Source organism: Pezoporus wallicus, unplaced genomic scaffold, assembly GCF_028554395.1.
Source record: "Pezoporus wallicus isolate ANWC-B61680 ecotype Strahan unplaced genomic scaffold, APGP_CSIRO_Pwel_v1 contig_8797, whole genome shotgun sequence".
NCBI classification, from domain to species: domain Eukaryota; kingdom Metazoa; phylum Chordata; class Aves; order Psittaciformes; family Psittacidae; genus Pezoporus; species Pezoporus wallicus.
Window position 1 is genome coordinate 1,089,208 of NW_026641918.1, and position 22,948 is coordinate 1,112,155.

The 22,948-nt window shown below is 56.0% G+C and overlaps 3 protein-coding genes across 6 annotated transcripts; 1 reads left to right on the plus strand and 2 right to left on the minus strand.

Annotated features, from left to right (window-relative positions):
- Window positions 1-51: 51 nt before the first annotated feature.
- SIAE (sialic acid acetylesterase) lies at window positions 52-5,915 on the minus strand. Of its 3 annotated transcripts, none has more exons than XM_057425970.1 (10): window positions 5,810-5,915; window positions 4,118-4,282; window positions 3,249-3,412; window positions 3,024-3,162; window positions 2,860-2,938; window positions 2,118-2,245; window positions 1,899-2,032; window positions 1,564-1,718; window positions 859-1,054; window positions 52-782 (listed from the first exon to the last, which is right to left on the minus strand). In XM_057425970.1, exons 1-10 carry the CDS (start codon window positions 5,850-5,852, stop codon window positions 495-497), a joined length of 1,491 nt encoding a protein of 496 aa, XP_057281953.1. In that variant the 5' UTR covers window positions 5,853-5,915; the 3' UTR covers window positions 52-494. The 3 variants fall into 3 exon arrangements, with proteins under 3 accessions (XP_057281953.1, XP_057281952.1, XP_057281951.1); XM_057425969.1 differs by having other exon boundaries at window positions 2,118-2,227; window positions 2,755-2,938; XM_057425968.1 differs by having other exon boundaries at window positions 2,755-2,938.
- Window positions 5,916-6,342: 427 nt separating this feature from the next.
- LOC130608213 (neurogranin) lies at window positions 6,343-14,266 on the plus strand. Of its 2 annotated transcripts, XM_057425997.1 has the most exons (5): window positions 6,343-6,496; window positions 6,756-6,823; window positions 6,912-6,974; window positions 12,328-12,534; window positions 14,104-14,266. In XM_057425997.1, the coding sequence occupies exons 1-4, from the start codon at window positions 6,343-6,345 to the stop codon at window positions 12,532-12,534; spliced, it is 492 nt and encodes a 163-aa protein (XP_057281980.1). In that variant the 3' UTR covers window positions 14,104-14,266. The 2 variants fall into 2 exon arrangements, with proteins under 2 accessions (XP_057281980.1, XP_057281981.1); XM_057425998.1 differs by lacking the exons at window positions 6,343-6,496; window positions 6,756-6,823; window positions 6,912-6,974 and adding an exon at window positions 9,843-10,079.
- An 819-nt stretch (window positions 14,267-15,085) lies between these two features.
- Window positions 15,086-22,473, minus strand: ESAM (endothelial cell adhesion molecule). The gene is made up of 7 exons (XM_057425992.1): window positions 22,373-22,473; window positions 17,368-17,525; window positions 16,835-17,048; window positions 16,600-16,755; window positions 16,188-16,310; window positions 15,946-16,084; window positions 15,086-15,514 (listed from the first exon to the last, which is right to left on the minus strand). The coding sequence occupies exons 1-7, from the start codon at window positions 22,416-22,418 to the stop codon at window positions 15,160-15,162; spliced, it is 1,191 nt and encodes a 396-aa protein (XP_057281975.1). The 5' UTR covers window positions 22,419-22,473; the 3' UTR covers window positions 15,086-15,159.
- Between the last annotated feature and the right edge of the window lie 475 nt (window positions 22,474-22,948).

The following is a 22,948-nucleotide window of genomic DNA, read 5'->3' on the forward strand; positions in this document are numbered from 1 at the left end:
GAATGGAGCACTTAAAGGATGCTCCTCTGAAGGAAAAGAAGGATCCAGGAATAACTCGAGCTGGTTTATTAACTCTTTATTAACAGCAGGAGGTAGAAGGCACCTCTGCAGCTCCATGTCCCAGCCCCAGTCTGACCCTTTGGTTGTGGTCCCACCACAGGCTCGTCCAAGAGCCTGTGAGCACCCTCCTATGGGGGTCAGCACCCCATGTCCCTGGCAGGGGGACCAGGACCAGCTCCATGGCAGGGAGGGGTTCAGCTCCCATCCTGCTGCTTGTCTTAACATAATTCTTCATTAATTTCCTTTTAAATTGCCTGTATTTCCCCCCTGCAGCCTTGACTTCAGGCCAAAGAGGAGCTGGAGATGTTTAATTAGGGAGGCTGTAATCAAGCCAGCTGCCTCACTGAATCGGGAAGGCACTGTGCCAGCAGCCTGGAGCCACTAAGAGAGGCCTGAGCTCCCTCCACCAGCCCCTAAATCCTTTGGGAGAGCCCCTAAATCCCCCAGGACAGCAAGGAGCTTGGGTGGAGGAGCAGCAGCTCCATCTCTCCAGCTCTGCTGGAGCTCCTCAGGGTCTCCAGGAGGAATGGGGGTGCAGGCAGGCCCTGGGTGTTGTAGAGGGCACAGGACTGGTACTCACAGGGCCACTCAGCCCAGGCATAGCGAAGGGCCAGCACCAGTGTCCCGCAGCCACCCAGGGCCAGTGTCACCATGTGGGACCCCACTGCCACCATGGGAGCTGGCAGCCACCTGCACAGGGACACGGGGCTGGAGCAGCATACCTAGAGAGGGGGGAAACCTCCCTGAGCATGGGCTTCACCTTGCAGCCATGGGGAGAAGCTTCTCTCCCCTCCTCACCTCGAATGCTGGCATGTCCCTCCGGCGCCAGACCAGCCGCTGGCTGTAAGTGACGTTCAGCAGAGCCCTGGTGACCTCCAGGACAGCCCGGGTTGGGAATGGCCCCTGGAAAACCAGGTTTTTCTCCCCGTATGCCACAGCCCTAGCGCCCAGCTGCAGGCGATGCGCCACATTATGCTTGTCCCGGGGGTGGATGCTGCCAAGGAAAAGGAGGGAGGTGGGGTTGGTGTCCTACAGCTTCAGCTGCATGCTACAGTTGCTGTCCTACAGCTTCATCTGAGCCTCACAGGCTGAGAGCTGGGCTGGTTCAGCCTGAAGAAGAGAAGGCTCCTGAATGGGGGACCTTAGAGCAGCTCCAGTGCCTAAAGGGGCTGCAGGAAAGCTGGAGAGGGGCTTGGGACAAGGGATGTAGGGACAGACCAAGGGGAATGGCTTTAACCTGCCAGAGGGGAGATTGAGATGAGCTCTTAGGCAGAAGCTCTCCCCTGTGAGGGTGCTGAGGCACTGGCACAGGGTGCCCAGAGAAGCTGTGGCTGCCCCATCCCTGGCAGTGTTCAAGGCCAGGTTGGACACAGGGGCTTGGAGCAACCTGCTCTAGTGGAAGGTGTCCCTGCCTGTGGCAGGGGTTGGAACTGGGTGAGCTTAAGTTCCCTTCCAAACCATTCCATGGCTCTATCTGTTCACCCTCATCCCCCCAGGACTCACCTGCCATAGGGTGAGTGCTCATCGCAGAGATCCATTGCCACGGCCATGAAGGTTCTGGGCATCCTGGCGTTGGGAACGACCCCCACATCAGCTGTCTGGTGCCAGCGGAGCCGGGCAAAGCTGTCCTGGGGGCTCTGCCGGCGGTAGGTGGACAACTGTAAGGCAGAGAGGGTGTGGAGCTCGGGAAGTGTCTCTTCCATCGCTCCCAACGCCATCCACTGGGATGCAGCACCGCCGGCAGGACCTCTTCATGTGTTCACAGCATCCTCCTGCACCTTGGAAGTGGCTCCAGGATGCTAAAGGATGGGTAAGCCCCCTCCTCACCCCCACTTCACCTGCACGAAGCCAAAGGGGAGGAGCGGCTCTGTCTGCCCAGCTGATCCCACATGGAATGCCTGCCGCCAGTCGGCAATGAGCGCGGGGAAGGTGCAGTTGTACTGGTCTGTGTGCAGGAAGGCGTTGGCCTCACCTGTATCCGACAGAGAGGGGCTGGAGTGATCCCAGTGGGATAGTGGTGGCTGCTCTGCCCCATGGTGAGGATAACAGGGCCTCACCCTGGTACCAAGCGATCCCCCGCAGTGTCATGTTGAGCAGTGGGTGGATCATAGCATTCCAGAGCACGGAAGGTGTTTGAGGGCCGGAGAAGTGCTGGTGTGGGGAGATGCTGGGAGACAAAGCTGGGCTAAAGGGGTAGAAAACACAAGGCCAGACCTGAATCCCTTTAACCCTGCACGGTTAAAGCAAACACCGTGCAAAAGGGGAGCCCTGGGGTCCCCCTCTTCCCTCTTTTCCCACTGAGATGTGCCTTACACTCTCAGCACAGTAGAGGCTTTACCCAGAGGGAGAAAAACGATGCATGGAGAGGGAAGACCATTCCCAGATTCTACGATTCTACTTGGACATCCCCCTCCTTAGTGGCAGGAGGTGTCCTTCAGCTTCACATCTTAGTGTTCAAGGCCAGGTTGGACGGGGCTTGGAGCAGCCTGCTCTAGGGGAAGGTGTCCCTGCCTGTGGCCGTGGAACTGGATGAGCTTTAAGGTCCCTTCCCACCCAAACCAGTCGGTGTGATTCTGTGTGACAGGAGCACTCTGGGGATGCTTTAGGAGAGGAGGTGGGATGGGAATTGATGGAGGATCTCCCCGAAAGTATCATGGTGTGGGGCAGGAGCTGTTTTACTGCATCTTCTCTCACCTTCTCATGTCCTCCAGGAGCCCACATGCCTGCAGAGCCCTTGGGGAGGACCAGGCCTCTATGGGGGTCCCCCCCCAGGCCGCTTCCACCAGCCCCACAGGGTACCTCAGAGCATCATAGAGGTAACGTCCAAGCAGCCAGCAGACAGCCGAGAAATAGGTGAAATTCCCATGGCCGAGGTTCTCTGTCCAGGAAACATCAGGCTGCAATGGGAAAAAGGGGGGAAAAGCCCACTTCCAGGCTTTCTGGGGAAGGAACAGTGTCCTCACCAGCTGTTGGGATGGACCAGGGCAAGTCAATGTGCTCCAGGTCCTCCAGCTCCACATCAGAGCGGGACGGAGCCGCAGTGAAGACACGGACGTAGGGATAGCGAGCGGCGGTGGTGAGTTCCTGGCTGGCATTGGTGATCTAGGGAAGGGTTGGGAGCAGGTGGGGTGCTTCCCTGCCTGCTCCCTGCCTGTGCTGGCAGCATCATGCCATGCCATGGGTCTTACCTGCAGGACTGTCATGACCATGTTGCTCTGCCCGCTGCAAAGCCACACATCCCCAAAGTAGATGTCCCTCAGCGTCACGTTCTCCGAGCCCTGCCTGGCTGTCAGTATGTAGGGACCACCCTGATCCATAGGGTCCAGGATGGTCATCCATGTCCCAGAAGGTTCTGGAAGAAGAAGATGGTGCTTATCTTTCCTGTTCCTTATGAAGACACCAAGACCTTCACAAAGAGGTTGGATGGGCGGCCAACAACCCATGGGGTTGGACAGGCAACAAGGGAAAGCTGCCCCATTGCAGGGCTGGGTGGGGAAGTGGGGTTTGGATGTTCTCCACCATCAGAGGGTCCTTCCTCCTGCAGGAATGGAGGGGTTAACCAGAAAAATCTCCAAGACAAATGTGTGTCAGAGCAGAAGCTGCTGGGAGGAACCAGGATTACAGGAGCAGCTTGGTGTGTGTGACACTGAGATGTCTCCAGCTAATTTTAGAGGCGCCGAATTGAGGCGTAAAGATATTCTGCTGGAGCTTAGCGTGGATTTTCTGGCCTGATTCAGGCTGGATCCTGCAGATCTCCGGTAGCAGCCGATCGCTGCTCTATCACAAGACACCTCCAGGCTCCTCAGCTTGTGGAGCAGCCATTTAGGCAGTGATTTCACCCCCTGCCCCCCAAAAAGGTGAGGAGCAGCCCCCCAACTCCCTGTGCAGGGAAGAAAACTATCAACTGAGATCTAAGATGCTTCTGAGCCCTCACAGCCTTGAGGAAAGCTCACCCAAAGGTGATGGAGCCCCACCAGCAGCTCCAATGTGGGCTTCGAATGTGCTTCTTGGCTCCAAACTCAACAACCCCAGCTGCCCGTGAGGGTCCAGCACTGACCTTTAACTTGTGCCATCTTCTTCATGAGGACAAGGCCACCATCGCCAGAGAGAGCCACGGTCACCACAGCCCCCGGCTCCCCGTAGCCCCACACCACGGCCCCCGCCGGCTCCTTCTGCAGCACCATGTGGTCGCCATAGTAGGATGCAAAGCTGAGGATTGCCCCTGGAACCAGCAGACAGCACCAACCATCAGCTCCAGGAGGGAAAAGCAAAGGTAAAAATCCTCTGCAAGGCCTCCAAGTCCTTCTGAAATACAGATTATTTGAGATCCAGCTTAATTTAGAATTTCCTTTGGTTCTGGTCAACCTTCAGGTGGTTGAAATCCCCAAGGAGATGAGGAAGTGGCTGAGTTTGAATCTCCAGGAGAGCCCAAGTCACGTCCCAAAGCCCAGGAGCTTGTGTTATACATAGTTTGGATACAGATTGCGGTAAGAACTCTTCTAATAACAGCATTTCTGCCAGCCCAGCCTTGCTAATAACTATGTTCTGACATACTTTTCCCTTGCTTAAGAAGGCTTGGCACATGGTGGGGTGGGAAGCACCAGGAATGCGGCACTGGCAAAAGCAAGGAGGGAACAGCAGTCTCAGCCCTGGCACCCCCAAAAGCCCCGTTCTGAGGGTGTGAACAGAAACCCACACTCGAACTGGGTCAGGGCAGCGCATGCAGGGCTTGGACGCGATGTCCTCAGCCTCTGTGGAAGCAGCCGGTCCCAAAGCCCCTTCCCGAGGCTCCGGGAAGGACGAGTTACATAAAGACATGAGTTGGAGGAGGGAGAGAAGTACAAAGTGAGGCGCCGGGGAAGAGGCTGGAGCTATAAAAAGCGGCTGGGAGGAGGGAAGGGAGCAGAGCCCACGGGACGCGCCGAGGAGCCGCATGCAGCTCCCGCCTTACGTAAAGCATCGTCCCACGGGGCAGCGGCGTGCCAAGGGCGGCAGAGCAGGGTTTAGGGCATGCCAAGAGCCCCAAAATGGGCTCAAAGAGGGGCTGGGGGGTTCCAAGGGCATCGAAGTGGGGTTGAGGGTGGTACCAAAGGTATCGAAGTGAGGTTCTGAGGAGGGCAAGAGACGTGAAGTGGGGTTCTGGGTATGCAAAGGGTGTCAAACAGGGCTTTGGGTGTGCAAAGGGCCCTGAAATGGGGCTGAAGGGACGCCGAGGACATCAAAGTGGGGCTCAATGTGGTGCCAAAGGCATTTAAGTGGGTCAAGGGGGATACCATGGGTGTTGAAGCAGGGTTTAGGGGATGCCAAGAGCCCTAAAGTGGGGCTCTGGTTGTGCCAAGGGCATTAAAGCAGGGCTAAGGGTGGTGCCAAAGGCAGTGAAGCAGTCAGGGCAGCTACAAAGGGCACTGAAGCAGGATTTAGGGGATGCAAAGAGCCTCAGAGGGGGCCTCTGGGGGTGCCAAGGGCACCGACATGGGGCTTGGGGTGCAAAGGGTGTTTAAGCAGGGTTGAGGGGAATGCAAAGGGCTCCAAAATGGGGCTGAGGGGAGGCCAAGGACCTCAAAGCGGGGCTAAGGGTGGTGCTAAAGGCATTGAAGCGGGTCTGGGCCGTACCAAGGGCATCGAAGTGAGGTTTAGGCCATGCCAAGGGCTCCCAAACGGCGCTTTCGGGTGCCAAGGGCCCGAAGCGGGGCCCGGTCGGGCTGCGGAGGGTGTCCGGGTGTCCGGACCGGTCCCCCCAGCCCTTTACCTGCCGCCACCGGAGCCAGCGCCAGCAACGCCCACGCCGCCATCCCGGGGGAGGAGGGGGATTGAGGAGCACGGCGCGGGTGGGCACTAGGACCCGGGGCCCGCCCTGACCCCGCCCCTTTGGGGGCGCGGTCAATATTTGGGGGCGTGGCCACGGCGGTTGCCAAGTAACGGCGTCCTCACGGCTGCCTGAGGCGCTGGTGCGGCCTGGCCGTGTCCGAGGGGAGGCCCCGGGGGAAAGGGACGGGGCCGGGCTGGGGGTGCAGGAGGGGAGTGGGGGGGAACCGGGGAGAACAGAGGGGGAACCAAAGGAACCGGAGTCCGGGACCCTCCGTTACCGCAGGCCGCGCAGGCGCGGTTAGAGGCAGCAATGCACAGGCGCGGCTGGTGCCCTCTAACGGCGTCACCGCTCCTCCACCCTCCCGTGTTGCTTGTGCAAGGGTTCGAGTCCCGGTGCCGCCAGGTCGGGATAGCGGGGATGCGGGTGGTTTCTGACCTCGCTTGTGCCGCTGCAGGGAACTGGGAGTGATGAAGATGTCGATCCCGTTCTCCAGCACCACCCTGAGGCTGCCCCCCGGCTTCCGGAACCTGCTGGAGGGGCTGGTAACGGAGGTGCTGCGGGTGCAGCCCCCCGACATAGTGGGTTTTGCTGCTCAGCACTTCCAAACGCTGCTGGAGCAGAGAGAGGGTGAGTGGCACAGCCCAACAGCACCCCTGCTCTCACCTCCAGCCCCTGCTGCCTGCCCACCCTGTGTGGCATCAGCCCTCCCCTTGTGCCTATTGCCTCGGGTGTTGGGGCTGCTCATGTGCCCATCACCCATGGCATCGTGCCTGCCCTGTGTGCCCACTACCCGTGGCCTTGAACCTTCCCCTTAGCGCCCATCACCCAGGGCGTCAGGCCTGTCCATGTGCCCATCCACGTGGCATCAGGCTTTCTCCATCCGCAGCCACCTCGGCTGACCCGGTGGTGTGGGGAGCCCAGCTGGAGGAGCTTCAATCCCAGCCCTCTTTCCAGGTAGGCTGCCCTCCCTTGTCCCTCAATCGCTTGAGAATTTGGGGTCTCCCCTGCTCCTGAGCTTTAGGTTTTCCTGCTTTTCCTCCAGGAGCCAGAGAAGGACAAGGACAAGGAGAAGGGCAAGGAGGAGGCTGGCGGTGCTGCACCCACGGTAAGTGACACAGCGCCGCACCCAAACTAGCACTATTCAAACCCGAAGCAGCAATGAGGAGTACTCAGCAGCACCCACACACTGGGATCCATCCCAAAACCCCTCACTGGGATGCAACCCTCGGCTGGAGGGGAGCGTGTCCCCTCTTTAGAAGGGACACCTCCCTGGGGCCACCACTTAAAACTGTCCCCAAAACCCTCTTTTTTTCCCACTGGGAATTGCTCCCATCCCACCCCCCTGGTGCTTCCTTAATGAGGGTTTCTCCTAATGAGGTCCCACCATAATTAGTGGCTCCCACCCGGGATTTTTCCCAGTTCTAGGATCTGGGCTGAGCTCAGGATGATATTTTAAGACTCTATATTTAGGCCCCTGCATCTCTGGAGGTTGTCAGACATCTAATAGCAGCCCCACATGGAGAAGGGAGGTGACATTGCTCCTCTTCCAACCCCCATTCCAAGAGCTGAGATGCCCTCACGGCATTTTGGGGAGCGAAACTCTAAAACCTCATCCCACAAAAGGTGATGGGGTTGTGTCAAAGCTGGGTCCTGGTTTTAAGAGGGATGAACTCTCTGCTCATTCTCCCCTCATTTTTCCCCCCTTTTTCCTGTTTTTCCCAGCCATATGCGGTGTGGGCATGGCACGGGGCACAGCATCCCTGGGAAAAACAGGAAGGAGGGATGTGGAATAAAAAGAGCTGGAGATGCCAATCGGCTACTGCTCCAGCTGCCCACCCAGGGCACCTTTCCAGCATCAAATTCCCAATTTATTGATTCCTTAAGGGATATTTGAACACTTCAGTGCCACCACCTCAAACCATGACGGTGGGATGCTTCCAGCAGGATGTGCCCCTTTCCAAAGCACAGGTTATTTTATCTGGATCCAGATTTAATCAGTGCTGGAGCACTTGGAAAAGCATCATCCCAATATTCCACACCCCCCGCCGCCCCGCTCCACGTTGCGCCCTGGGGTGGGTTGTTTTCTTGGATGAAGGGAAAATGCAGGAGTCTGGAACGGGCTCAAAATCCACCGTTAATGATTAGAAATGTTCTGGCATTTTGCATCCCTCCTCCGCAGCCGCAGCCGGGAGACGCCGGCGCCTTTGCCAGGACCGGCCAGAGCACGCTTGGGAGATGGGAGGGGGGGCTGCATCCCACAGGAAAACCTGGGGTGACTTCCACTGTCACATTGCAAGTGCTCCTGAGCCCTCTGGGTTTGTGCTTTTGGGGGTTTACTGGTACCAGGCTGATCCTCCAGCATTTGGAATCCTAGTTTTAGCAATGGTTTTCCCAGCTTTTTGATGAGCGAATCATCCCAAACACTTTTCCACTCTGCTCCCCTCAAACCACCTTACACTCCCTCACCAGAACAGGATAAGATGGATCTGGAGGGTCTATAAAAAGGGAAGGGGGTCATTTTTCCATCTACAAATCCCGGTGGAGCAGCCAACGCTTCTCCTGGAAGCTGGAGCAGAGCTATTCCCACCCCCTGCTGCGCTGGTGGGAAGAGATGGTGGTGGAAAAGTGTCTCCAGTGGGAATTGCCAGGAGCCGATGGCTGGCATGGGGATTGAGGGATGCTCCGGGAGCATCCATCACCCTGGGAGTGGGGTTTGGGTGCCAGGGTGCTGCTGGGGGGGTAGGGACAGAAATGGAGATGGGGATGGGAACAGGGATGGTGATAGAGACAGGGATGAGGGTGATGACTGGAATGGTGACAGGGATGGTGATAGTGACAGGGATGATGGGACAGGGACAAGAGTGATAATGGGGATGGTGACGGGTGGGACAAAGAGAATGATGAAGTTGGGGATAAAGACAGGGAAAGGGTTAGGGATAGGGATGGGGGTAACAATGGGAAAGGGGGTATTGATAGGTACAGGCCCATGGTGGGGTCAGGACAGGGATTGTGGCGGAAGTGATTGGTATGAGGACAGGGATGGGGACAGTGCCAGGGATGAGATGGTGATGTCAGTGAGGCAGGGATGCTGATGGTGACAGTGGTGCTGGTGATGGCAGAGAGGAAGGTCGGTGCCACCATGCCCGGAGCTGGGCTGGGGAGAGTTGTGGCCTGGCTGTGCTGGGGGTGCTGGTGCCATCCTGGGGTCCACGCTGCATCCCCAGGATCTGGGAGCTGGCCAGAGCCGGCATCGGCAACTTCTGTGGTTGCTTAGCAACTCCCAAACCCGGATTAGCGACGCAGGGTGGGAGATGCGGGGGGATGCGGGATACAGCCCCCCTCACCCTCCAGGGGTCCCTCTGCCTTCCTGTGGTCCCCCTGTTGTGTCCCAGCACCTTGGTATGGTCCAGGGCAAAAGTGGGGTCTGTGGGTAGCACCAAGGGTGGAAAAATGGTTGGAATTGCAGGTGTTGCTGGAAAACACCCCAAATTTGGGGGGTAGGATGCTCCTGCGAGCAGGAAAGGGACCCCCAATTCCCAAAATGTCTGCGTTTGGGCACAGCACCCCTTGGGCTTCAGTGGACACTTGGTGGGATGTGGTGTCCTGCCATTCCCACACTTCCTTGCCATCCTCACCCTCACCATCCTCACCCTCACCCTCACCATCCTCACCCTCCTTCAGAGCCAAGCCCTAAGTAGGTTGGGAACGTTTTGCTCCCCATGGAAACACACCCGGGGGGGCAACCCCCCAACTCCAGCATCCCTGCAGGCCAAGCATCCCCTTTCCCACCCCAAACTAAGCCATCACCTCCATTTGCCGTGGCAAACACCTCCCCAGATCCCTCCGGATCCCATCCCTGTTAACCCTGCCACGCATCCTCCGCGTGTCATCTTTCCATGACACGAAGCTCCGGGCCGAGCTGCCGGCTCCTTTAAGGCAGTCGGAGGCTGCGGAATCAAATTGGAGGAGGCTCTAAAAAAAAGAGGAGAAAGGGGGAAAAAAAAAATAGGAAGAAACACACACACCCCCCCTCGCTCCTAAAACCTGGAAGGGTGTCGGGCTGATAGGCTCGCCCGGAGGGAAGCGCATTACGTAGGCAAGCGGCTCCGCTCAACTTGCCACCGGGATTGCTGCCGGGAAGCGAGACCTTGCCGGAGCCCCTCGCCCATCGCTGGCCGCCCACCCCTGCTTCACCATGGACTGCTGCAATGTAGGTTCATCCCGAGCCTTCCCTTTCCCCATCCCCATCTCCCCATCCTAACATCTCGCCTTTTTACATTTCCTTTAGGATTAGGGTTATTGTTGCTCCTGTGCTGGGGGCGGCGGAGGGGATCTGGGGGGCTGCTGGAGGTGTTATGGAGGGGGGGAATTTGGGAGGGATGGGGGGATTTTTTGGGGGGGGGATTTTGGGGGTGTTATGGGGTGCTGCAACCAACTTGGCGTGGACCCCCCACCCAGGCCCATATGCCACCCCCCTCCCCAAAATTCCATACCCTCCTTTCATACCAGTTCAGGATCCATGCAGCATCCCGCATCCTGCTCAAGGAAGTGCCCCCCATCCCCAAATCCCACAGCCAAACCAGGGGTTCTGCTTTTATCCAGCTTTTTATTCCCCCACAAATGACTCTCCAGGTGGGATCAGGGGTTCTTTATGGATAAAGGGATAAACTGGGGAGAGCAGGAGATTGCACCCCTCCATCCTCACCTGGGGTGAGCATCCGCTCGCTGCCCGATCACCAGCCAGCTCAGAGAGTTGATCCACCAAAAATCCACATAATTTTTCCCTCTTTCTCCCCTTCTCCCCCTGCTTTTCCCCTTTCCTCCCTCTTTTTTTCCCCTTTTCCCCCCTTTTCCCCTCCTGCTCAACCAGCAGCACAGAGAGAAAGCCCCATCTCCCCTCCTGGATTCAGAGAGGCAAAGCCCACCCTGGATATAAGATCTATCCCCCCTGGATACAGGATTTCTCCCCTGCATATAAGATTCCCTCCCCCCCATATAGGATTTCTCTCTCTCAATATAGGATTTTTCCCTGGTTACAGATTTTTCCTCTCTGTATATAGGATTTCTTCTCCTGAATATAGGATTTATCCCCCAGCACAGATGATTTCTCCTTCAGATGTAAGATTCCTCCCCCGGATATAGGATTATACCCCTCTGTATACAGGATTTCTCCCCTGGATATAGGATTTCTCCCTTGGATGTAGGATTTTGCCCCTGGATATAGGATTATACCCCTCTGGATATAGGATTTCTCCCCTGGATATAGTTTTTCTTCCTGAAATATAGGATTTTGCCCCTGGACATAGGTTTCCACCACCTGTACATAAGATTTCTCCCCCAGGATGTAGGATTTCTGCCCTGGATATAGGATTATACCCCTCCATATATAGTCTTTCTCCCTGGAATATAGGATTTTGCCCCTGGATATAGGTTCCCCCCACCTGTATATAGGATTTCTCCCCTGGATATAGGATTTCCTGCCCCTGGATATAGGATTTCTCCCCTAGATATAGGATTTCCTGCCCCTGGATATTGGATTTCTCCCCTGGATATAGGTGTGTGTCCCTCTTATATAGGATTTCTCCCCTGGCTATAGGATTTCAGGCCCCTGGCTATAACATTTCCACCTGGACATATCATTTCCACCTTGGACCTGTCACTTAAGCCACTACCGCTCTTTTGTTCCCCTCACCTTTCACAACAGTAAACCAACCTGAGCAACTTTCCAGAGCCATGGAATGCTCTGAAGGGAATAGCATCCCCCCAGAAAAAACAACCCACAGCTTCCAAATAACCCCCCCAAATATTCCCTTAACTCCTTTAAAGCGCTTCCAGGGTGATGCAAAGGATGTGTGTGGACACCGGAGCATCCAGCATTGGCTCGCTCCCATCTCATCTGTTTTTCCTACCCTCTGGCATCGCTCCCTTCCCAATTTTCCCAGTGCTTTCAGGCAAAGCCCTGAGGAGGGAAGCAGGAGGATGCAACAGGCTGCATGGGGAAGGGGAAACTGAGGCACGACCAGCTCAGCTTATGCAGCATGAGCCCCCCTGTGCCAAACCTTCCCAAATCCACCCTCTGCTCCCATGGATTCTCCTTAATCTGGATCACAACCCTCAGGAAGCTGGATCCAGCCCCAGCAGGTGGTCCAAGGTGGATTTAGGGATGAGTAGGGGGTGAAGCATCTTCCCCTGCTGCATCTTTGGTCACAACCTCCCCGAGACACCTCAGGATGTACATCTGGGATATAACTGGGATGTCCGTGACCCTGTTTTTTAACAAAGATCCCTAATTTTTAGCAGAAGACCCTTATTTTGAGTAAAAAAACCTGACTTTTATCCGAAAATTTTAGCACCAAGGCTAATTAAGGACCTTATTTAAATGGATTCAATTGGGGTGGGGAGGAATGATGCTGGTTTTGGTACCCCACCACCCCTAACCCTCCTGTTGCCGCCATCAGGAGGGAGCCTGCACGAAGCTGGACGAGGACATCCTGGATATCCCCTTGGACGATCCCGACGCCAACGCGGCGGCCGCCAAGATCCAGGCCAGTTTCCGTGGCCATATGACCCGTAAGAAGATCAAAGGGGGCGAGATCGATCGGAAAACCAAGGACGCCGAGTGCGCCAACAGCACCCGCGGCGGCGACCTCCGCAACGGCGACTAGGTACATCCCAAACTTCCCTGGTCCCTCCGATAGGGCTGGTTTCACGCAGGTGCCGCTCCGAGCATCCTTCCCGGTGCTGATCCGGGATGGAAAACGGGGTTTGCGTCCCAGGAGGTGCCGGCACGCCGCAGGCAGCCCCTGCCTGCCCTAATTTTGGGAGCGTGCCGTAGTAGTTAGGATGGGAATGCGAAGGCCTGGATTGGAATTGGATTTCTCCCTTAGCAACACCGCCCCGGCCGCCTCGCCTCAGCACATGCTATTTTTAAAAGCCTGTGTCACAGTCTCCTGGCAGGAAAAGGTAAATTTAAAGAGCGCCCACAGTGCTGAGGCCGCGTGGCATCGGAGCCCGGGAATGCTGGAGCCCATGTGGGGAGCAGGGAATGGCCCCCGAGTCCTGGGAGTGATGGTTTGGGGTGAGCGTCAAGGAGGTCTCAGTGCTGGCTCGGCCATGTGTGTGTGGCGGGGCTGGCGTGGAGGCAAGCGGGATGTAACTGGGATGTGGTGGGAATGGAGTGGGGAGGAATTGAGGATGCAGTGGGGATGCAATAGGGGTGCAGTGGGGTTTCAGCAAGAATCCAATGGGAATGTGCTGAGGATGTAGTGGGGATGTAAAGGGGATTCAGTGGGAATTAACTGAGGATGCAATGGGGATGTGGGGGGGGAGTAAGTGGGAAGGAATTGAAGATGCAGTGGGAATGAGCTGAGGAAGCAACGGGGATTCAACAAGGATGCAGTGGAGATGCAGTGGGGATTCAGCGGGTATGCAATGGGACCAAAGTGGGAATTCAGTGCGAATGCAGTGGGAATGAACTGCGGATGTAGCGGAGATGCAGAAGGAATTCGGTGGGAATGAAATAGAGACGCAGTGGGGATTCAGCAGGTATGAACTGAAGGTACAGTAGGGATGCAGTGGGAATGAGCTGCAGATGCAGTGTGGAAGCATTGGGATATCAAAGAGGATGCAGCGGGGGTGCAGTGAGGAGGCAATGGGAATGAACTGGGAAATCACTGGGGATGCAATGGGAACGAACTGAGCTTGCAGTGGGGACACTGGGGATTCAGAGGGAATGCAGTGTCAATGAACTGAAGATGTAGTGGGGATTCAGGGCGAATGCAGTGGGAATGAACTGAGGATGCAGTGGAGATACAATGGAGATTCAGTGAGGATGCAACAGGGATGCAATGGGAATGCATTGAGGATGCATGGAGATGCATTGAGGATGCAAGTGGGATGCAATGGGGATGCAGCAAGCGTGCTGTGGGGCTGCCATGGGGAAGCAGCTCAGGCCCACAGAGCTCATTAGGCTGCCTCGCTAGGCGCAGGCAGGGCAGGGGTGGGTGAGCTGCAAGTAGGGCAGGGGAAGGGTGCGAGCAGCAGGAGCAGAGCGTGGGTAGGGTGCAAAGAGAGCAGGGGCAGGGGCATGGAGAGGGTGCGGGCTGCAGCAGCAGGGTGCAAGGAAGGCAGAGGCTGCAGGAGCCAGGCACAGGGCGCAGGCAGGAGCCGGGCACGGGATGCAGGGCTCAGGGCGCTGGGCTCCGGCCGTTCTCTGACCCGTGTCTCTCTTCCAGGCTCCTCCCGCCGCCCCCGGACCCCCCCCCTCCTCCGCCGCCGTCGCCCGCCGAGGTCCCGGAGCCGCTTCTCGCCCCGTCCCCCGCATGCGCCCGCCGGGGCCCCCCCGCAGCCCGGCCCCGCCCCCCCGGAGCCCCAGACCCCAATAAAGGTTCCTGCGGAGCGCCCTGTCCCTGCGCCTTATGACGTCACCGGCCCAGCGGTGAGGTCACAGCGCGGAGCTGGGGGTGGGGGGATGCCCGGCAGTGATGTCATACGTGCCGCTGTGATGTCACACAGGCGCACATGGCTCGCGTGACAGGGTAGGGTGATGTTGCAGCTGTGACGTCGTATGATGTGTGATGTCAGAAAGGCTGTGACGTTACAGGTGGCTGTGATGTCATAGAGGCGTGTTGCCGTATGTGCCTGTGACGCCATACAGGTGTGTCACATGCGGCTGTGACGTCACACAGTCAAGTGTGGCACATGGTGTGGCGTCACACAGGCCCGTGCCACGTCACCGTGACATCACATGGTCGCGCATGGTACCACCAAAGCTGTGACATCATAAAGGCCACATCACCCTGTCTGATGCGCGGTGTGACATCACGGTGACAGACAGGCCACCCTTGTGACGTCACACAGCCCCTGTGACGTCACTCAGGTCCCCGAGGCCCCACAGAGTCACCCCACAGCAGGCGCCTGGCAGCGTTTAATCACAAAACTCCTACAAAAGGCACGTCCCCCCTCTTCGCCCCCCCCAATTCCCTCCCCCCCTTTAATCCTCTTATGCAAAATCCCCAATTTTAACCAATCTAAGGATATATATATAAAAAATGAGGCCTCCCCCCAAGAGGGTATTTTGGGGTGTTCTAGGTATGGGAGGCCTCAGCCCCCTAAAACCCCGGGAGCCTCCCGCACCCATTAACACCACCACCCCACCCCCCCCCACGGCCAGTCCAGCGGCTCGAGGTGTCTTAAAAAGAGAAAAAAGACTCCAGAAAGGGAGAAAACACCCCAAAAAATGGGGGTGGGGGTGCTGGCTGGACACCCCATTTTATGGGGTGGGGGGGGGGTCAGACCAAGGAGCCAGCTCGGCTCTGCGCTGGCACCATGACGGGCACAGCGCCCGCCCGTGTCAAGCTGGAAGTGGGCAGCGATCCCGAGGGAATGGGGGTGGGATCCTGGCGGTGCTGGGGAGCCCCGTTCAGGGCATGGGGTGAAAGGCCCGGGGGGCGCCCCCCTGCCCGTGCCGGGGGGCCCCGGTAGCTGCCAGTGGCTGTGAGGATGGAGGCGGTGTCCGAAGGGGGGTTGGCTCCATAGGGTCTGTCCCGGCGCCCAGCGATGGAGGACAAGGTGCTGGCTTTGGAGAGGGTGTCTGGGGCTGGCCTCCGCGCCCATGATGGGGTCTTGGGGGCCACCGCGTCTTCCCTGGCAAGAGAGGACAGGGTTTGTGGGAGCAGAGGCAGGAAATGCTGATATTCCCATCCCTGGCACCCCCCACTAAAGCAGTGGGGTTGTGGGAGCTCCTGGACCCCAAAACAGGGGAACTAGAGGGAAAGGGGGGGGGAAGTGAGGTGGGAAATGCCCCGGTTAACTCTGAAACCTGCTGGGGGCTGTGGAGAAATTGAAACCTCCTCTCAGCCTCCTGTTAACTCTGAAACCTAATGATGACTGGGCAGAGATGGAAACCTTCCACTCCACACCCCCATTAGGGATAGCTAGAGACAGAAACCTCCTCCCACATCCTGTTCACTCTGAAACCTAATGATGACTGTGTAGAGATGGAAACCTGCCCCTGCCCGTTAACTCTGGAACCTCACGCTGACATCTGAACCTCCTCCATGGGAGGGCCGCCTCACTTGATCTCATTGGCTGCCTCCTCCTGCCCATCCCGTTTCTTCCTGCGGTATCCCACGACCCGCCGGGCGAAGAAGACGACGGTGGCGAGCGCACCCAGGGAGCCCAGCACGGCGCCGGCGATGACGGCCTTGGTGCTAGCTGGGAGACAGAGCGGCATGGAGGGGGGAGTTGCTTCCCTCCTTATTCCCATGGGGACTCCATAGGGACAATATCCCCCCCGGCCCTGCGGACACGTACTCACTTGAGTGCACCTCCAGGACGATGCGGCACTCAGCCGAACCCGCTTGGTTTTCGGCCGCGCAGACGTAGAGCCCCGACATGTCCAGGGAGAGGTTGGTCAGCTTGAGGGTGCCCCTGTGCCAGTCTGAGGGTGAAGAAATACGGGTGCTGCCCTTGGCCATGCCCCTGGCCCCCATGCTGTTAACTCTGAAACCTAATGAGGACTGGCCTGAGGTTGAAACCTCCTCCCCACTGTTAACTACCTGCAGGGAACGGGCAGAGGGGAGGGAATATTCCCCTAGCGTAGGGAATGGGCAGGGTTAAGGGGATGCTCCACTCCCTGCTCCCACAGCAAGACCAGGCATTACATGGACAATGCTGAAGCTTCCTGGGATTTTCCAGCCCCCAGTTCCCCCCCCCCAGTTGCCCCTTACCCTGTGCCGGGGGGAAGAAGACCTGCAGGGTGGGTGCCGTGCGCTGCCACTGGTACACGGGCGAGGGCTTCCCCTTCCTGGAGCTGCAGCTCAGCGTCACGTTGGCTCCCACCGTGGGCTCCCCGTGCAGTTGGCAGGACGGGGTGGCCGGCGGCACTGCGGACATGGACATGAATCCCAAGGGACAGCATGGCAGGGGACAGAGGGAGTTGGGGATGGACCAGCAGGGCCTTACCGAGCACGGTGAGGTTGATGACGCCGATGTTCTTGCCCATGCTGGAGGCCTCATCCACCACGTTGACCGTGCACATGTACTGGCCCGAATCGTGCTCCCGGGTGGCGTTGATGAACACCGAGATGTTGTGGCTGAGGACGGGGTACAGGAACCCCACACGGGGCTTCAGCTCCGTCTCCTCCACCTTCACCACCCCGTCCAGGTAGGTCAGGATCTGCGCGGGGGATAACACACGCTTGGTCTCCTCCGGATGGGGTTGTAGGAGAGGAACCCCCCCCAAATCCCAACTTTTGTGAGTAGCATCAGCCCCCTCCACCCTCAACCTGCCCTGAGCATCCACAGCCTGAGAAATGTGGGCATCTCCCCACCATGGGCACCACAAGTACACCCTGTCTCGGGCACCATGAGCCTTCCAAAACATGGGAACTACCTCATCATAGACACTATAGGCTTCCCCCCAGCCATGGTCACCTCCCCTTCATGGACACCATGAGCCTCCCCACCTCCCCCCCCCACCTCCCCTCCTGTCTCACCTGGAAGGGGTCGGCATGTTCCTTATCCAGCAGCCAGGTGACATAGGGCTTCCTCTGGGAATGGCTGGTGTACCAGGCAGGCAGCACTACCTGCTGCCCTTCCACGGAGAACACCGAGCCCATTCCCACGTGCACCTCCAGCACAGCCGAGGAGACACCTGAAAGGGGAAGAACATGGGATGTGACTCATCCCAGCTGCTCTTTTCCCATAGAGACCTCCCCACTCCAAAGGGAAAAACAAACAATCCCTGGCATTGCCAGGAAGCTGGGCAAGGAGGACATTTTAATTCCTTCCCTGCCACAGGAAGGGCTTTCCTGCTGCTCTGAAGGATGCAGAACAATGCCATTCCCTCCCACCCCCATTTCCCACCCACCTGGGATGGGAAAACCTCTGGCTGAAGATCTCCCTTTCCATGGGAATGCTGCTGCTCCGAAGGGGCTACAGTGGCCAGACATCCCCTTTAGATCAGTATTGAGGTACTCTCAACCTCCCCCATGATGCTGCATCAGATTCCCCATCCCGTGGGATTTATCTGGTGGGACACATCCATGTGCACCCCTCAAGCTCTCCAGCATCCCCTCTTTTGGCTGCCAGCGCTAAACTGGGATTATTCATGGGTGGTTTCCCTTGATCCCCCAAGCCCCTCTCATCCCAAATACCCCATCCCTGCATCCTCTGCATCCCCTGCATCCCAGCATCCCCAAAACCCACTGGGAAGAAGCAATGGGATACAAGAGGGTACCACAGGCTGGAGAAGGATGCTTGGCTCTCGCAGGAAGATTATTCCCTGGCTTTGCCTGTAAAGCTCAGCTGGAAAATTAATCGGCTCAAGCAGGTTTGTGCTGTGGTTTAGTTGGGTTTATATTCCCAGGGGAATGCCACCGACGACCTGCATCCTGGTGGCTCCATCCCTGCATCCCATTGATCTGTGTCCCTGGTTGGCCCCGCTCCTGCCAGAGCCCCAGGGATGCTCTGGATCAGGATGCAGGGGAGGTAGGGGAAAGGATGATGCTAACCCATGATCCCAAATCCTTGCTGCCACCTGGGATTTGGGGGAAAATCCCTGGTTCTGGAGGACTTAGGGAGCTTCCCTATGGACTCCAAGGGCTTAATGGGATTTTTCCAGAGCAAAACAAGGCGCTGGGTGGGGGGGGTGGTATTTTTAGCCTCCTCCCTGCATCCGTTCGTCCCCCTCCTGACAAGGCATCGGAGCGGTTTCCGGATAGAGCCTTCCAGCTCCAGGCAGGAAACTCTGCTCCGGCCGATAAAGTCTTCCCAGGAATTGAGAAAAAATGAATTAATTAAATCAAATTTCCCTTCTCCGGAGGAAAAGCGGGAGGAGGAAGATGCTTAAAAATAGAACCAAGAACATAAACCCTTAAATCCTGGTGAGGGAAACGCTGCCGGGTGATGGAGACAGCATCAGGGAGCAGAAATCATGGCTATTAATCTTAATATTCGTTTTATGAAACTATGGGATAGAAGGAAATATTTGATATGGGAAAACAACAGCAATTCCATTGGAATTAGTTACCCTGGGGAAGATACTTGTATTAAATGAGGGTTAGTGGGTAAGAAAAGATGGGATTTCTAATAACTCTCTTGTGTTTTAATAATGGACAATTGATAATAGGAATTCTCTAATAATGATAGAGATATGTTTTGATAAGAATATTAAAGAATATATATATATTTTTTTATATATATATAAAAGCATATTCCAAGAATAGTGATAATAGTGAGGATGGGAGAGTGCTAATAGTGGTCACAATAAGGATAGTGATAATAACAGTGATAACAATGCTAATAATATTGATAATAATGCTAATAATTATCGTATCAATACCAAATATGATCATAATTAGGATAATAATGTTAATTAATAATGCAAAGGCATCACTTAATGATGCTGCAACTCCTAAACATTCCCAGCAGCTGGGAAAATCCCGGTTTTTAAGCCTTCATCCTTACAAATATATTGGATTAAACGTAGGTAATCAAGAGGAAAATATGTGATAATTAATGATTATCTTGCGATTTCTAGAATAAAAGAGATCATTTGTAATAGATATTGTATAATGCCTGTGGATATAATTATGTTTTCTAGGAATTATAATACTAGTTATAAGGATAATATAATAATATGGATAATTTAATAGTATGGATAATCTAATAATAGAGTAATACTACTACTATTAATAATAATGGTTCATTAATGATGCAAATGCCATCACTAAATGATGCCACATCTCCTAAACAGCCACGCATCCCCAAAAGCTGGGAAAATCCATGTTTTTTTTCATCCTGTCTCCTCCATCACCACCACTTTTGGGGCACCAAAAAAGGGCCAGAGGCCAAAAGGTACTGCAGGTCCCTTGGAAAATCCAGGCTCCAGAGCAGGAAAAGCAGCTCCGGCACTGGTGGGATGTTCCTGGTTGTATCCCAAGTTCCATGTATCCCAAAGCCCCCAGCATCGGTGCTGGCCGGGTTCCCCGTGCTCTCACCAGGATGTGTTAACTCTGAAACCTAATGATGACTGTTACTAGTGCTCTGAGACCGCATCCTTAAATCCCAGCGATCAGAGATCGCAGCTCCATTATTCCCACTCCTGCACATCGGGAAGAGGAAGATGGCTCCACACTTCACCCCTCAAATCCCCTTTTTCTGTCAGAATTCTACCTAAATTCCTCTTCCAGGACAAACGTCATCCTAAAACAGGCCAGGAGAGCCTGTGCTGGAGCTGTGGGAGTGGATCCCTTTGGCATCAGCTCCAGCTTTGGCCACCTCGACGTTCCAAATCCTCTAATGCTTTAACCAGATAGAAAAATTAAGCCGCTCCCGGCGCTCAGTCATGGAGCAGGGGGGGAAAGGGGGGAATCTCAGGACCTCCTGCCTGCTCTTTGGGCTGAAAAACCAGGATTTGCATCCAGCAGCCCTGAGCTAAGCACCTGTCCCAGCGGTTTCCCTCTGCTCCAGCCCATCTGCTGGGAGTTTGTTTTCCACATGGAAAAAAAACCCACCGTTAAATTTACCTTTCAAAATCCCATTATTTTCCCTATGGAATAAATATCTTGAAATTCACCTCTCAAAACACCTTTAATTTTTTTCCATATGGAAAAAAAAACCTTTTACATTTACCTTTGAATTTCTTTCCCTAAGGAAATATCCACCTTTAAATCCCTGCTCACCTACAGCATCCTCAATATACCTCTATTAAACACCCCAATCCTCATCTAAAATCATGGAATCACCCCCCAAAAGCTCCTTCCTACCCCAAACTCCAGCATTCCCCAAAAAATTCCCCCCCACCCCACCCTATAAGCTATTAGGAATTAAAGCCTGGAGGCGCTTGGGGTTTGATGACCCCGTTCGATAGGATTAAGGCGCTGGAGTCATGTGAAACCGGGACCCAAATTAAATCCCAAGAGCCCAAGCTTTGGGATTTAAAATCCACAGCGGGAATCGGGCCGGGAAAATGACTCCCAGAAAAAAAGGTCAGGGAGCAGCTCGGCACCCAGCTCCTCCTGTTCCATTCTTTTGGGGGGGGATTTATTCATCTTCCCTTAACTCCGACTATTTATAACTGGGAGATAGGAGATGCCGGGCTGCAGAGCAACGTCCGTTGGGAAAATCCATGGTGGCTTTTCTCACGACCCCGGGGGCGGAATGTTGGGGGGGCCGGAGTTGGGGGCAGGAATGGCCGTATCCTCCGGAGAGGCCAAATTTGGGGAAAATAAATAATTAACTAAAATAATACCAACACTAATACGTGACTTTGCCATAGATAGACATGGGCTTTAACCTCTGCCGGGGGTGGGATGGGAAGAGATGGGATGGGATTGGGGAATGGATCGGGGACAGAGATAGGGATGGGATTCAGGACAGGACTGAGGATAGGGACAGGGATGTGGAACAGATTGGTGATGGGGAGAGATGGGATTGCGATGAGACTGGGGATGGGGACGGGGACAAGGATGGGATGCGTAGGGGACTGGGGACGGAGACAGAGACGGGATGGGGTTGGGACTGGGGAACAGATTGTGGATAAGATTGAGGAGAGACAGGGATGGGTGGGTATGGGACTGGGGACAGAGATGGGATGGAGACAGGTCTGGGGATGGGAACAGAGATCCACCACAACCCAGTGCAAATCAACACCATCAGGATGCAGCAAAGGAGCATCCTGGTGGGATTTAAGGACCAAGCGACCCCTGTGCCTCTTCCTTCCATTAACTTCTATCGTGGAAAACAACCTTCAAGGAGGGAAAATGGCTCCAGAAGCAAGGACCCCCACCCTGTGTCCCGCCAGGAGGAAACGCCACTGCCATTGTTTTTGGGGCCGTTTCCTTTCCCCAAAGGCCTCTCCTTCACTGGGAATGCCAAGGGATGTTTCCCTTTGGAGTTCCAAAAAACCTCTGAAAAGGCTGGGAATTAAGGGGGGGGAAGATGGGAAAACCCGGTGGATGGAAAGCGGTCCAAAACCAAGTCACCCCAAAACCAAGTGGGGCAGATTTGAGCGCCAATAAACAAGGGAAGCAGTGGGATTTTATCATAGGAGAAAGGAAAACCACGGATCTTTTTCCCCTGCCCGATGCTGTGCAGAGGGTGAATTATCACCTCCGGCACATCGGGGTGCCCCTACGGTGGGTTTTGGTTTGGGGGTGCTGGAAGGCACTGCTCGGCAGCTTCAAGGAACAAAGCACCTTTTCCCAGGGGACCCAGATTTCCCCTCTCAGGGCACCCCTAGGCAGGGACGGGCTGGATGGGACCCCAAGTACCCACCTGCCTGCTGGGGTGGGGACACGGAGAGGGGCCCGTGGGTGCTGAGACACCCCCCCCCCCCCCGGTATCCCCGCGTCCTGCCGGTGCCCCCGGGACCTGTCCGGGGGCTCCCCTGTATCCGCGCATCCCGCCCGGTGCCGCTGCATCTCTCCCGTGTCCCGCCCGGTGCGCTCCGGTCCCCCCCCCCGTGTCCCGCCCGGTGCCCCCCCCCCCGGGTCTCACCGAGCAGCGCCGCCAGCGCCAGCGCGGACCGCGGGAGCGCGCCCATGGCCGGAGCCGCCGCAGCAGCAGCAGGTGCCGGGGCCGCGCCTGGGGCGGGGGGGGGGGGAGGAACCGGGATGGGGGGGGGAACCTCTGAGGGGGCGGGGCATAACAAAGGGGCGGGGCCTCTTCTAGCCCCACCCTCAGGCAGTGCCCCCCCCCAATCTGCGATGATTAATTCACTATTTGGCTTATTATTAGTGATGGATTAAGTCTATCATGTGTCACACACAGCGGCGGTGGAGCACAGGGACCCCTAAAGCATCCCCAGCCACATCCCATCCCATTCCCAATGGAGCATCCCAATGCAGACAGGAGCCTTTGGCTAAACATGTTAATCCTTAAAAACAAATGAAGAAATACCCCCAAACCGAGGTTTTTTGACTCTCTGGATCGAGCTCCCACATTTTAGGGAGCTTCAGGATGAATCCGGCTCAGCTGAGGTTATCCCGGTCCTTGATCCAAGCAGGGTCAGACCTCGAAGATGAGCGGGATTAGATACTGGAGGGAGGGGGGAGGAATTAATCCCTCCTCGCC